The sequence below is a fragment of the Littorina saxatilis genome, linkage group LG2, assembly GCF_037325665.1.
Source record: "Littorina saxatilis isolate snail1 linkage group LG2, US_GU_Lsax_2.0, whole genome shotgun sequence".
NCBI lineage: Eukaryota > Metazoa > Mollusca > Gastropoda > Littorinimorpha > Littorinidae > Littorina > Littorina saxatilis.
Genome location: NC_090246.1, coordinates 57,686,482 through 57,701,996, shown reverse-complemented (window position 1 = coordinate 57,701,996; position 15,515 = coordinate 57,686,482). Strand labels below are relative to the sequence as shown.

Genomic DNA, 15,515 nt, shown 5'->3' with positions numbered 1-15,515 from the left:
CTGAATAATCTTGCACTGTATCTATATTAACTTAAAAAAAACCAATCAAATCAACAAACCAAACGATGGACAGGTTTCGTACAAAATTATTAACAAAAATAAACCTCACACTGTCTGATTGCTAACAAGAGCCGCGAGTCACATGACGAGGTTTTTGTGTGTGTCCATCACGTGATTTCAACATGGCGGCGCCTATGGAAGGCGACAGTAACACAGACCCTGCACAAAAAGATGAAGAACAAGACCAAGACAGGCCAATATTTTCAGATGGGCAGGTGAGAGAAAATGTTTTCAACATCTTCCTCAGAGGAATCTTCTTTTTCGGTGTTTTGTGCGTGCTAAAACAAGAAAACGGTACATTTGTACACAGATATAACACAGTGGAAGAGCAGCATCTTAGTGCGATCGGGTTATCACGAAGGTGATTCCGAAACGTATGTCATTTTAGAACAATGACATTAGTGCATCACTGTGTTTGCGTTTCATGATTACGTTAATAATTTTGGTGCAGTGAAGTTTATGAGGGTACGTAACTTCAGAGTTGCATTGATTTGATAAATCTAGTCATGTTTGTAGAATCTAACTTCATACTAACGATCTGTAAACCTAATCAGACGAAACAGCAAACAAACAGTTCTAACAAAAAGAGGAAAAATAGAACAAAGAGACAAAAATATAAAATGGTGCATACAGTACGTCACTACGTGTGACAAAAAAAAGTTTTTAAGGAAAATTAAGACAGAGAACTTGATCAGACTCAGAGTCAGACCAGTCCCTGTTTCTTACAGGCGAGATTGGCGAGTGGGGCGAGGAAGTTCCGTTTCTTGGGAACATCTCGCCGCGAGTGACGCTAGCCGACGCTAGGTAGCTTTGGGCTTGCTCCCTTGGCGAGAAAACATGGCAGCCACGTAGCTGCCCATCCGATTGGCTGTCCATGGTTTTTTACCAACCAGTGCAGACGACCTTTTCGGAATCAACCAATGGTGTTTATTCTTGCGTAGCTAGCCATTAAACCGTTTCATAGACAATCTCGCCTCCTAGCTTCGCGAGCGGCTAGCCAAAAGAATATCTCGCCTGAAAGAAACATGCGACAGATATATAGTAATATACTATATTTATATATATATTTACACACATCTCTCTTGAGCACACATGTGAAGGGAAAAGTTTATAGCAACAGTGAGGAGATGTGAGCATCAGCCATGAAAGAGGATAATCTCTTATCAGAGCGAAGGAGTGCATGTAACCAAAGATAAGCACCAGGTAGTTTTGATCGATCATTGTAAACATGATGACTGGGAGTATATGGCCGGTAATCCAGCTATGACCAGCAATTTTTGAGGAAAGTCTTTATCAGATAACAATCCAGCTAGGTGCATGAAGCTGTACTTTCAATTAGTTTATTTTTAGATCACACTCTCAATTTTTATGACATGACAATTGACATTTGCAAACATTTGATTTTGATTGGGGAATGACCATCATTGTTTTTTCTGCTTTAGCTTAGTTTCAGCAGGTTTACAGGCAGGCACACAGCAAACAAACAAGCAAATATATAACAAAACAAAACAAATAAGATTAGAAAAACAGACAAATGAAAATACCGATTTTGCATATAATGAAAGAAATATCACAGATAACTTTAGAAAGATTCTTGAGATCGATTGACTTTTTGATATTTTAACACACTTTGCTTTGCAACTCTGCTCCCTCCTAGTTAGTTCTTCCAGTGTGTTCCAGATGTGAAGTTATGCAGCCTTTGTTTGCTACTTTTAGGCAACATACATGTATTATCCAGATTAAAATAGTTACACACAAACCTACACACATTGTCACACACACACACACACACACACACACACACACACACACACACACACACACACACACACACACACACACACTGTCACACACACACACTTTCTTTTATACAACTTTACAAACGAATGGATCAATACAAGAATGTTTCATAGGACAAGGGCACCTCATCTGACATATTTTGGCTACCAGCTAGGGCATGTGTTATGATTTTCCTCCCTATTGTATGGTTGATAATTGTTACTGTTATATTATGTCACTTTTTTAAACTATTGCTGAAGTCACTCACAATTAATTTCTCTCTGCTTCTTTAGCTGTCCTATCTTGGCCATGATGTTGAAGAAATACCACCAGAAGTGATCGCTGAATATGCTGAAAAGACAGTGCGCTTGGATCTCAGTTTCAACAGGATACAGTAAGTTTATGATGTAACTTTTTGCAAGTATTGTTAATATTATTGGAGTTAAAACATGCATCTAAAATGCTTGTGAATTTGAGCAGTAGGAAATTTCATCTGCATGGATGAACTTTATCAAGTGAAGGCACTTTAAGTTATTCAGTGGAATCCTTGCAGAAGATTTTTTTTTAGCGGAAATCGAGTTCAGTTTGATATTGATAATACTCAAGAGATGTTTGTTAGGTGGGAAACTGACAGTTTTTGCGACCGCCTCTCGGTTACAACCTCTTCTGGGGACTGGGTGGCCGAGTGGTAACGCACTTGCGCTCAGAAGCGAGAGGTTGCGAGTTCGACCCTGGGTCAGGGCGTTAGCAATTTTCTCCCCCCTTTCCTAACCTAGGTGGTGGGTTCAAGTGCTAGTCTTTCGGATGAGACGAAAAACCGAGGTCCCTTCGTGTACACTACATTGGGGTGTGCACGTTAAAGATCCCACGATTGACAAAAGGGTCTCTCCTGGCAAAATTGTATAGGCATAGATACAAAAAGTCCACCAAAATACCCGTGTGACTTGGAATAATAGGTCGTGAAAAGTAGGATATGCGCCGAAATGGCTGCGATCTGCTGGCCGATGTGAATGCGTGATGTATTGTGTAAAAAAATTCCATCTCACACGGCATAAATAAATCCCTGCGCCTTGAATATGTGCGCGATATAAATTGCATAAAAATTTTAAAAAAATTTAAAAAATTAAAAAATACTGCGCTTAGAACTGTACCCACGGACCCACGGAATACGCGCGATATAAGCCTCATATTGATTGATTGATTGGTCTTCCCCTTTACGACCACCCCGAAGGATTCCCAACAAACTTTTTCTCTCTCATATAAATTATAATTCATCTTTCTATAGCTACCACCAGTCTATAACGACCACTTTGTGTTGGCACCTTTGGTGGTTTGACTGAACATGTGTAGTCAATTGTACCACACAAATTCTTTGCAAAACAATAAGACGTTGATTGTGGTTATTTGTGTGCAGGAGTTTACATGGGTTGGAGAGGTTTACTCAACTCGAGGAGCTGATTCTAGACAACAACGAACTGAGTGATGATGTCATTTTCCCCAGCATGTCTACCCTTACCACACTATGCCTCAATAAAAACAGAGTGAGTTGTCCTTACCTAGCATCCGCCCCGTGATCGGGAGGTCGTGGGTTCGAACCCCGGCCGGGTCATACCTAAGACTTTAAAATTGGCAATCTAGTGGCGGCGTCTGGCATTATGGGGTTAGTGCTAGGACTGGTTGGTCCGGTGTCAGAATAATGTGACTGGGTGAGACATGAAGCCTGTGCTGCGACTTCTGTCTTGTGTGTGGCGCACGTTATATGTCAAAGCAGCACCGCCCTGATATGGCCCTTCGTGGTCGGCTGGGCGTTATGCAAACAAACAAACAAAAAAAGTTGTCCTTACCTAGGTTCATTAAGGAACACGAGGAAGGAAAAGCTATGGAGCTCTTATGTGATTTGCATGTGATCAATAGTTGTTTAATCAAAGAACGTATGATAATTAACGATGAATCCGTTTTAATTCAGTGGTTGTCAATCAATGTATCGTCCTCAATGGGAGTGAGAGAAGGGGGATAAGAAGAAGGTGGGGAGGGAAGTCTGTGTGTGTCTATCTGTCTGTGTCTGTTAGTGTTGTCTGCGCATCATTGGATTCTATATATATGATTGTAAAATCTGCTTATAAATAATTGTAGCAGTTGATTTGACTTTTTAATTTAATTTTTTACCTTTTTTTTAATTTTATTTTTTACAGTTTCTGGAGCTGGAGCCTCTGATGCAACAGTTAAAGTTGCGCTTTCCACAGCTCAGCTACCTCAGCTTACTAGGCAATGCAGCATGTCCCAACCAACTGTCCTCCACAGAGAAAGATGAAGAAGACTATCAGAGATACAGGTGGGTGGGCCGGACAAATTCAGGACACTTTGGGTTTCTTGTTTACTTGGGTTGTGAAGGACTAAGACAGAAAGATCTGAACTTGCCGTAGCTGTTTTTTTTTTATTCCCTTCCTTATTTTTGATTTGCTTTGTTTAGTTTTGTAGATTTTTTTTTTTAAGGTGAAAAAATGTATTCCTTATCGGAAGACGTGAGTCACACACGACCCATATAATACTTTTCTTTCTCGTGAATTCCTCTTTTAACAGTATGGGCTGTGCATGAGTGCATCTCCTAGGTTGTGTAGTTAAAGCATCACCAGTAAACGGTAATCTAAAGACAAGATTTGCATTTTTGTGCATGTGTTCTTCCAGGTACTACGTTTTATTCCACCTCCCACAGCTAAAGTTTCTGGACTCCAGTGGGGTTCAGCAGGCAGAAATGATCGAAGCAAAGAGACGGGGTCAGTACATGCAGGTGGTCAGGCCTGCGGAAGAGAAGGAAGAGGTAAGATGTCAGGTGTAGATCAGGGATGGTCAAATCCACCGCCCAGTCGCCAGGGGCGAGTAAAAAATCCACTGGGCTAGTAGAAACCGTCTGGCAGCTTGCCCGTCTGGCTATAGTGAAAATTGTATAAATATAAATCTGACAATCATTCATACTAACACTGTTTCATTGTTAGGTTGTCAGGTATTTACCGAGCTTGTGGAATTTCTGGTGGGCTAGTGACTTTCTTGGAGTTACTTGCCAGGCTGGCGAGTAAATTGTTTTAGATTTGGCCATCCCTGCAGATATATTGGGTATGCAGTGAAACCTCCCCTTTAAAACCCTGGATTGAAGACTCCGTCCTTTTTTAAGAGCCTGTTTTCCTTAGATTTTTTGTGCATAACTTCTGTCAATTTACTTCCATTTGAAAACTCCCTCCTTGTTAAGACCTGACTTTCTTCAATTTCCTTGAGGTCTTAAAAGGGGGATTATGCTGTATACAGTACAGTCACCTCCGGGACAACCTGTGTCTGGCCTGTCTGAAAACACCTCCGTGTGAGAGGTTTGGCTGCCAGCGTGGTGAAGATAAAGAGGGAACATTTTCTCTGCCCGCGAGGCAGCAGGCAGGATGTCTCTGAACTGCAGTGGAACCCTTGTATTTAAATATCCCAGTTTCAGACTTGGCTTTCTCACGTATTCTGTACACTTCATTTCAAGACTTTTTTCAGATCTAATTTTTCTACACTTTCGGAGGTCTTAAAAAGCAAGGGGGATCAGCTGTAATCTGTATTGTCCAATTCAGTAGCAGAGGGTTAAGACTGTTTCAGTATTTTCCCCTGTTTTTTGGAAGTAATATCATTTGAGAACCATTCAATGGTTTTGTCCCTTATCTCCACAGTTCTTGATTTGCTTTTTGTATTCCATACATACCCTGTCTGCCTGTTTGTTCACTGGTTTCTGTTTTACTTTGTTATTTTCAGATTTCAAATGTTTCTTTCTCTGTCAGCTAAGGTGTGTATGTAAAAAAAAAAGTTGTTCATTGCAGGAAGAAAGCGGGGAGGCTGCCCCTCAGTACAGTCCTCTGCCCACAGGCCCCCAGCAACAGAGCGACACCGACAAGCATTTGGGTCAGTAGTTTTAACTGCCGCCTGTTATTGACCACTCCTTTTAAAGCCCAAGGTACTGTATGGCTGTTCCAAGGATACAAGAAATTTAACGGGAATAGAAACGTCAGAAGGAATCGCATCACTCAAACTTTTGATAAACATTCAAAGACTTTAAATCCAATGACTTGTCGCAGTTATCAAAAGTTTCAGTGGTATAGTTTGTGCTGACAGTTCTGGTCACAGTGAATGTCTTGTTTCCTGAGTACAGGGTCATACAGGGAGCTCAAGCTTTAAAATCCCACGCTGCATTCCACTGATGGTTTCTGTCCATCTGTGCACAAGCATGTCACCCATGTGTGTTGTCTGTTCAGCACAAGAGTGATTTGTTCCTCAGTTCACAAGCCATACATAGATCAGTGGTTGCACTGACTGTGAATTAATTGCATTGGTTGATGCTCAGGTCGAACAAGACCTGTCTTACACAGCAGATAGCTAAACTTGCAGTATTCACACACAGTTTTACAATGAGCATGACATCTAATAGGTGCTACAGTTGCATGTTTACAAAAAATATTTTTGTTTGTTTTAAATGATATTGAAAGTGAAGACTAAATATATATGCTTTTTCATACTTTTCTCATTTTTACTGAAAAAGTTTGTTCATGAAATGGTTTCTTCCAGCAAAATCTGGCCTGTTCAAAAACCTCAAAGTACACTGCCGAACTAAAGTTAAGGGCCAGAAGAAGAATCATCTCTCATAACACAACAAATCAAAGCAACACCTTCAACCCTTGAAATGTTTTAATACGACATGTAACCGTTCGAGTCATGTAAACAAAATCACCAACAAAGAAATTTCTTTTGCGCAGCAATTGTCGGAAGTACCCCACCCCCCTTTCGAAAAATGGCAAGAAAGTTCTGTCAGTTTGTTCAAGTTCAGTAACGGGTGTGGCCACCCCGGGCTGCAAGGCATTCACCGATCCGTGAGCGCATTGAGTTTACATGGTTCTGGAGCATCTGTTGAGGGATTGCCGTCCACTCCTGCTGCAGGAATCGGAAGAGCTGGTCCACATCAGCAGGTGGGGGGTGATTGTCCCTCACCCGGCGTCCAATGATGTCCCAGAGGTGTTCTATGGGCGCCAAGTCGGGGGATCGGGCTGGCCAGTTCATCCTCACAATCTGCTGACGCTGCAGAACATCTTGGACCACCCTAGCGCGATGAGGGGTCGCGTTATCGTCTTGGAGCATAGTGCCGGCACCCATGGTTTGCAGTGTAGGGATGATTTGAGGCCTCACGATTTCATCCCTGTACCGCACGCCGGTAAGATTGCCTCTAATACGGTACAGGGGGGTCCTCCCGTGCAGATGGAAGCCAGCCCACACCATAACTGAACCGCCTCCATACCTGTCATGTTCCTGGACACAGGCATCGATGAAACGTTCACCCGGACGTCTCCAAGCGCGTATGCAGGCATCACAGGAAGAGAGAGTGAACCGGGACTCGTCTGTAAAGAGTACCCTGCCCCACTGCTGTCTGTTCCAACGCCGATGGTTGCGGCAGAACGCCATTCTGGCCCGGCGATGACGTGGTGTGAGGGGCGGACGGACGACAGTTCTCCTTGAGTGCAGGCGCACCTCACGCAGACGACGGGTCACAGTCATGCGACTGATGGTGACGTTGGTAGCGGCCCTGAAGTTGCCTATCAACGTCCTGCGGGTGTTGGTTCGGTTACGTAGAGCCAAGAGCTGGAGGTAGCGATCGTCTCTTCGATCTGTACATCTTGGGCGCCCAGACCGAGGTCTCTCAACAGCACTTCCGGTAGTCTGGAAGCGTTGGTGGAGCCGCTGAATAACAGAGTGGCTCACTCCTAGCCGTCTGGAAACTTCTCTGCCAGACACGCCGTCCTGTAGCCATCCCAGCGCCCGTCCTCGATCCAATGTTGTCAGTTTCGTTCTTGAAGGCATGCTTACTCAGAGCTCTGGTGCGCGCCCCTAAATACCCATTCCTGTGCAACTTTCGTTGAGGAGTTTTCAGTATAGCCATGGTTTGCTCGTGCACCATGCCAAACACCGACTGCAATACTGCTTCTTCAGCTAAAGTCGAGCAAATTTTATAGGAAATTATCGTGTTTTGACAACCTTTTCACTGCCCCTAAAAACGGTGTTGCTGAACTGCAATGCGTGCAAAACAAGGTCAGGCACGTGCAGCAGTGAGACAGGCTTCTGGAAAACCCAAGTTGGCCATTTTTTCGTCATGCAGTGTTGGCATAAAAAAATAACAACGGAAAGCTGCGCAAATCAGAGGCCGGCCCTTAACTTTAGTTCGGCAGTGCAATGAAATGCTGCAGCATAGATTTCTGCTTTTAGCTGTACACCCATCGAGACAGTTTGGTAGAAGTTACTCTTAAATCAAATGTAAGTTTACTACTGTTGCATACCTGGTTGTCAGTGTGTATGTGTGTGACCTTACCTGGTACCTCACCAAACATATCCTCACTTCCCTTAAACCCACCTTCCCTTCTTTGCAGGATTCTATGGAAAGAGCAAGTATACTTACTATGGACGGCACTCAGAGGGCAACCGCTTCATCCGGAATAAAGACTTATAGCACTCTGACTCATTGCAAAGTGTTCACCTCTATATCAGATCATACTGCATTTGAATGTGATCTGTACATCATGAACTTGTGTTGCATACAAAACCAGTCCCCAATGCAACTCCAGATGGATATATTTTGTTTACGGTGGATCCCCCATTTTAAGACCTAAATATCAGAAAATCGGGTCTTAAAAAGGAGGGAGTCTTAAAATGGGGGTTATTGTACAGTAATTTATGAACAGAAAGTCTTAGAAAACAGGGTCTTAAAAGGGAGGGAGTCTTAAAATGGGGGTTATTGTACAGTAATTTATGTACAGAAAGTCTTAGAAAACAGGGTCTTAAAAGGGAGGGAGTCTTAAAATGGGGGTTATTGTACAGTAATTTATTAACAGAAAGTCTTAGAAAACAGGGTCTTAAAAGGGAGGGAGTCTTAAAATGGGGGTTATTGTACAGTAATTTATGAACAGAAAGTCTTAGAAAACAGGGTCTTAAAAGGGACGGAGTCTTAAAATGGGGGTTATTGTACAGTAATTTATGAACAGAAAGTCTTAGAAAACAGGGTCTTAAAAGGGAGGGAGTCTTAAAATGGGGGTTATTGTACAGTAATTTATGAACAGAAAGTCTTAGAAAACAGGGTCTTAAAAGGGAGGGAGTCTTAAAATGGGGGTTATTGTACAGTAATTTATGAACAGAAAGTCTTAGAAAACAGGGTCTTAAAAGGGAGGGAGTCTTAAAATGGGGGTTATTGTACAGTAATTTATGAACAGAAAGTCTTAGAAAACAGGGTCTTAAAAGGGAGGGAGTCTTAAAATGGGGGTTATTGTACAGTAATTTATTAACAGAAAGTCTTAGAAAACAGGGTCTTAAAAGGGAGGGAGTCTTAAAATGGGGGTTATTGTACAGTAATTTATGAACAGAAAGTCTTAGAAAACAGGGTCTTAAAAGGGAGGGGGTCTTAAAAGGGGGGTTATTGTACAGTAATTTATGAACAGAAAGTCTTAGAAAACAGGGTCTTAAAAGGGAGGGAGTCTTAAAATGGGGGTTATTGTACAGTAATTTATTAACAGAAAGTCTTAGAAAACAGGGTCTTAAAAGGGGGGTTCCACTGTAGTGTAGTTTGTATTGTTTTCAGAAAACTACCTAAACTTATCTCCACTTCTATGGAAGACTGTTAAGTCAATTTTTATTTCACACAATAGACTTCTCCACCCATCACCCCTCCCTTTTTGGTCAACTATGTGGCCCAGCTCACGGTGAAGGTGGTCAAAGGAGTCAGTTTGAGAGAAGAAATAAATTTTTGCAACTTTTTTGTTGCCGCTTTTGTGAGATTATGTCATATGACATGTCATCAACGTTTTTTCTTCAAATTCAATTCTAAATCTGTTCCTAGGTTGCACAGCTAGAAATCATCAAAACCATACAAAAAAAGACTGAAGCAGGAATGCTCACATGTATTTGTGTGCCAGAGTGCTTTCCAGCTGGAAAAACAATCATTATTAATGCTGTTAGGTATGCAACTGACTGTAGCCAGTTACGAAAATTGATTGATTGACGCTTTTCACTTGAGTGTATTGGTACAATGTATAAAGTTTATACTGTATGAACGTAAATGAGCCTCACGTTATTTATAACAAATTCTTGATACTGTTCACAGGGTAAGACTAGAACTCACCTCTACTACTCTAGTGTATTGCATGGCTGCAGGGGGGGGGGGGGGGGGGGGGGAATCCACAACTGCTGTGCATTTCACTCACTGCACTGCTGCTGATATTGATACATACTACATGTACATTAAACCCATATACTGTACTTTTTGTGGGGTTCATGCACAAGTTCATGTTCATCAAATTTACCAGATCAGAATATCTAAAGCTAATACACTGCTGTTTATGTATGAAGTTGTACGTTTGACAGACGTGTTTAATGTCTATTGTCATATACATGTTTATTTTAATATTTTTGTGTTACCATTTGCCTGGTCTCATAGTTTTTGATGTGTCTTTTGCTTTTGGGCTTGATGGTAAATCTGGGTACACAGGCATGAGACCAAGGGTAGGGGGGATGGTGGCGAGAGAGGTGTACGGATGGGGAATGTTTACAGTGCCCACCAAGCAGTGCCCACCAGTGTTTAGCTCAGGCACCGTCGCGGCAGACGCGCCTTAGTTCTATGCAGGAAAATGCAGCGCGCTATTCTGGCCATCTGGCTAACTATCGCCCTCATCTCTAGGGCAGACTGATATCAAGAGGTGTAAGTTACACCCGCCTTCAGGCTCAGGCATTTTCAAACGCTCGACTCAAGACTGTACACTTAAAAACATTTGAAAGATCATACACATTATTTTTGTTGTGACCCTCTGTCCCCACTGCCCAAAACCTGCTTTACTCCTCTGATATCCCCCCTCCCCCTGTGATACAACCTCCATCAACCTCCAACAATTTACAGTAAGGAAACAGGTGGTATTTAATAAATTTCACAATGATACGTACATTGTCAAATTTGCATCAGATGTTTACATGTCACCAATGTTTTGATGAGTGATTGATTATTTTGTGTGTGTTCCTTTCTGCTGAATGAGTTTTTTCATGTTATGGTTTCTTCCAGCAAAATCTCGCTAGATACCACCTGTTGAAAAACCTCAAAGTGTCTTTACAGAGAAAGAGAGGTCATGGAGAAAACAAAGGTCAACATTCTCTTGGTAGCTAGCTGTCTTCTTCTGAGCTGTGTGAATTAAGTGAGAGTTCCATGCCTTTGTTTGGTTTTAATCAGCTGATTATGAGGAATAATCTGACTTTATTGTATGGTGGTGCTAGCTAAATTTGTGTGTGTTGATGATCTCTATTTATAGCAATCTCAGTTCCTTGTATATGTCTAATGTTACACATTATGATTGTTTAGCCCGTGTTGTATGAATCATTTGTGATTAGTCAGTTATTGGTAATCAACATTTTTTGATTTTTCTTTTCTTGATAGTTTGCTTGGTTGCATAAATGTGGCCTCCCTCCCCCTTTTCTCTTTGGAATTCTACATGTGTATGAAGATTTCACTTACTTACATACAAATAATTACAAGAATTGCAGGATTACTTGGCCAGACTGCATGCAAATCAAAATAAATACCTGTACCATGAAAATGTGCACAATTCTCATATTTTCTGATATTAAAAGAATCAAAAGCTTGACCCTAAATGAGGTCATTTGTATGCAATTGTCAAATTGTGGTCAGTGTTTGTTGCATTAGAACATATTCCATAGATGTAACTTATAAGAATGTGCTGTTATTTCAGGCCGTTGGGGGAAAAGCAGATCACGTTATCTTGGGCGCAACTCAGAAGGAAACCGCTTCATTACAGATATGGCTTTATGATTAAACTGATTTTGTAGTTGGAGAGGGAACCTCCAGGGTAAAACAATGAAAATGTCATCCAGTGCATGTTCTTCCTGTTTTGTGTGTTGATAGCTTGTTCATCGAATGTAAACCTGGATGGTTTAAAAATTGTGCTTGGGATTGATTTGACATCTTCTGGTCATGTATATTGAATCACTGACATTTTTATTTTTACTTAATTACAAAATGGGGAGCAGTGTATGCTGGTGTATTTGTCGGTCTGTTTGTTCTTTACGAACAAGAAGATTTTAGTTTGGAAATTGGTGTAACCATATGTTTAAAACATGGACAACTTCTAGGGAATAAATGATTTTGATTGCAGATGAGCGTCATGTTGGAAACATGCTTCATGTGTTTCTTGTTTTTGCCGGACTTTCATGTGACAACCGATACACATTCTATTAACAATCTTCAAAAGTAAGCATGTGTGTACTAGAAAATGTCTTTTGAAATGTAACTTCTTCTTCTTCTTCTTCTTCTGCGTTCGTGGGCTGAAACTCCCACGTACACTCGTGTTTTTTGCACGAGTGGAATTTTACGTGTATGACCGTTTTTTACCCCGCCATTTAGGCAGCCATACGCCGTTTTCGGAGGAAGCATGCTGGGTATTTTCGTGTTTCTATAACCCACCGAACTCTGACATGGATTACAGGATCTTTTTCGTGCGCACTTGGTCTTGTGCTTGCGTGTACACACGGGGGTGTTCGGACACCGAGGAGAGTCTGCACACAAAGTTGACTCTGAGAAATAAATCTCTCGCCGAACGTGGGGACGAACTCACGCTGACAGCGGCCAACTGGATACAAATCCAGCGCGCTACCGACTGAGCTACATCCCCGCCCTTTTGAAATGTAACAAATATCAGCAACACCTGAATTCCACTTGTTGGTGTGCTGTAGTGTGTGTGTGTGTGTGTGTGTGCGTGTGTGTGACTGTGTGAATGTTTTTGCTCTTTTCCATAACATTTGCTTTGTTTATCATTCAAGTCAGCCTGATAGACTGTGTGCATGGGAGGTGTTCTTCTTGCTCTGATTTGTGGGTGGTCTCTTCCTGCATATTTGATTTGTTTATCATTCAAGTCAGCCTGATAGACTGTGTGCATGGGAGGTGTTCTTCTTGACTTGCTCTGATTTGTGGGTGGTCTCTTCCTGCATATTTGATTTGTTATTCATTCAAAGCGTTCTAAATTTCTTAGTGCCCAAGCAAATGTTAAAGCAGACATTCTATTCATGCAGCAGTTTATGCACCCACAGACCTCACACAAAATGAATAAATAAAATCCAAACTACTTGTAGCTGACACAAAGTATACTGTCTAAAACATCTGACAAAACGTCTGTTTAAGATCTGGGACAGAATAAGACTTGAAAGCTGAACATAATGCCATCCAACTGTGATGTTTATTACCTTCCACTGCATTATTTGGTTCATAAAACTGTCCTTGTTTCTACTGTACCTTCATTGTATGCATGTTACTGCTGCCTCACATGATTATTGATGAATTTGGACACAAGAATATATATGTATATATTTCCCTGTTCAGAAAAAGTTTATTGTCTATGAGGAAAGGCTTGACAGGCCAGCTTGTCTATTGTTTGATTTTGTTCTGCTCATTCTAAACACCTACTGTCGCACATGAAAGATCGACTTGCTGCTTTGTTTCTTCTCAGTACTATTTTCCATTGATGGGGTGTCTTGTCCGTCAGTAAAAGCATTTATAAGAAAAAAGTAATCTTGTCATATTATGCTGCATATTACATTGTTAAGCACAAACATTTCAGTCGTTTGCCAAGTGACTTGTATTCTCATTTTGTCTTGTTGGGTTTTTAGCTTGTATTTGTTTTATTTTTCTGTACATGTTTTTGCTTGTTTGTTACATGAAGATCAAGCATGATAATCAGAACGTTAAAGATGAATGACTGTGTATGGCTTGTTTTTTCTTGTCTTCAGAGGGCAAAGATCCTTTATGACAAAAATATGTCAGTATCATTAGGATAATGTTCAAGTCAAGGTTTTTTCCCCCTGCGAGTCTTTAAGAAATAAAGTATATTGTCAATGCTTGTAAAATGCGTGGAAAATATAATTTGTAACAAATTGTATTTCTGCGAGTACATGTACAGGGGACTTACACTAAATCGCGGTCCACTAAATTGCGAATTCGGCTATATCGCGAAGACCTCTTGCACCCCGAAAAAAACCAGAACCAACCTTCAACAAACAAAAATCGACACCTGCATCAGTAGGAATAGCATAGCACGCGAAATACGCAAGGTAGCAAAACAAAACAATCTGTTCGGGGTAGATAATTGGTTTGACTTTCTTCTCGTATGTCAAAGTTAAAAAGTTTTGCCTATTGTGATTTTTTTGGCGATATTTCATTCGGCTCTTCCGTTTTTGTCTAGTCGATTTTGAGGGTACCCTTACTTGAGCGGCGGTCAAGTGATCCCTGTCAAAGAAATATTTAATCCAAAAGGTGATTCTGAAGGTTAAGTGAACGGCCTTCTCTGGTATATAAAGTTTTAATGAAATGACACGGGGGTTAATGCTTTAATTTGGGTTTGAAATTTTTTGCAATAATTTTTTTGGCCAAGTTTAGGTTAAGGCTAACTCCTTCCATTGAAAAGTGTTCAAATAACCATCTCAGATCTGGCCAGGCTCTTAACAAGTAACTGAAATCTCACCTCCCCTACCCACCCTCTCTTTCTCCGCCTCACAATCCCTTTACTGTTTGTCCTGACATGAAGCATTCTGGTTGTACTTTTCTCGAAAAGCACAAGTCTTCCCCTGTATTATAAAAAGTCTTGTGATGTTAACAGTTGCATTTGTGCAAGCTAGTATGCACAGGACGTGAAGGCACTAAACAAACAAGAAGGGCAAAGCCCATACGACTCACATGCTTGACCTCGACCTTTAGGGTAACTAAACCTAGCAATGACATCATACACTAAGAACTGCTTTACACATTTTTCCTACCAAAGAGCGAGTTTTCGCGAGGAACAGGGTTGAGCTACGGTAGGGTCACTGCGCATGTCTGGTTTTTTTCTTCGCGGAAACACTGTTGGGTTGTGTCCAGTCGCGTCCCTTGCAACAAGATGGCGACAAGCGCGTTACGGATTTACTGTTGTGGAGAGTTGATGGACGACGATGATGAACAAGCAGTACTGTTTTATTGTTGATGTGAATGTAATGCCAAAACATCGAACTATCGATTCGAACGTCAATGAAGAAGTGAGCGTGAAAATCGAGCGCAAAACAGCCGGGTAAAAGTTCAGGGCGCTAAAGTACATTTGAGCCGAAATCGCACCCAAACTCCTGTTGACCTCATTTCTTCCCAAAATAAACATCACTGCTAAAATAAAATGCATTAAAACCAAGACAGTATCCAACCCAGTATCCTCAATTTTTGAAAGGCTAAGTGATTTACAACAAATGTCTTCTCACAATCCGTAACTTTGTCAAAAAATATTTGCAGAAGTTTCTCACCTCGCCTTGGCAGCCATCTTGGAACTGGAGAGACCCTACGCAGGAAGCAAGGTTGAAAGTTGGTTAACCGGTGACGTCACTCCAGTCGTACCGGACCGAGTTTTTGCGACCTCCGGTTCGACTCGAGTCACCTTAGTTGACGCTAAAACTCGCTCAAAATACATGTGACCTTGACCCAAGGTCAAGGTCATCCAAGGTCATGCAACACAAAGCTGTTAATTCAAGACATAGGAAGTACAATGGTGCTTATTGGCTCTTTCTACCATGAGATATGGTCACTTTTAGTGGTTCACTACCTTATTTTGGTC

General features: G+C 41.4%; 1 protein-coding gene across 2 annotated transcripts; it reads left to right on the top strand.

The window, feature by feature from the left end:
• The first annotated feature begins 131 nt into the window (after positions 1 to 131).
• Positions 132 to 13,791, top strand: LOC138959360 (leucine-rich melanocyte differentiation-associated protein-like). 2 transcript variants are annotated; one of them, XM_070330790.1, is made up of 7 exons: positions 132 to 275; positions 2,133 to 2,233; positions 3,254 to 3,380; positions 4,032 to 4,171; positions 4,525 to 4,657; positions 5,682 to 5,763; positions 11,625 to 13,791. In XM_070330790.1, the coding sequence occupies exons 1-7, from the start codon at positions 183 to 185 to the stop codon at positions 11,702 to 11,704; spliced, it is 756 nt and encodes a 251-aa protein (XP_070186891.1). In that variant the 5' UTR covers positions 132 to 182; the 3' UTR covers positions 11,705 to 13,791. The 2 variants fall into 2 exon arrangements, with proteins under 2 accessions (XP_070186891.1, XP_070186890.1); XM_070330789.1 differs by having other exon boundaries at positions 8,271 to 13,791.
• The last annotated feature ends 1,724 nt before the right edge of the window (positions 13,792 to 15,515 follow it).

Excerpts from the sequence above, each read along its gene's own strand:
- LOC138959360 (XM_070330790.1), top strand. The coding sequence starts at position 183 with ATGGCGGCGCCTATGGAAGGCGACAGTAACACAGACCCTGCACAAAAA. Across the intron at positions 276-2,132 it reads CAATATTTTCAGATGGGCAG|CTGTCCTATCTTGGCCATGA; the intron begins GTGAGAGAAAAT and ends CTGCTTCTTTAG. Across the intron at positions 2,234-3,253 it reads CTCAGTTTCAACAGGATACA|GAGTTTACATGGGTTGGAGA; the intron begins GTAAGTTTATGA and ends ATTTGTGTGCAG.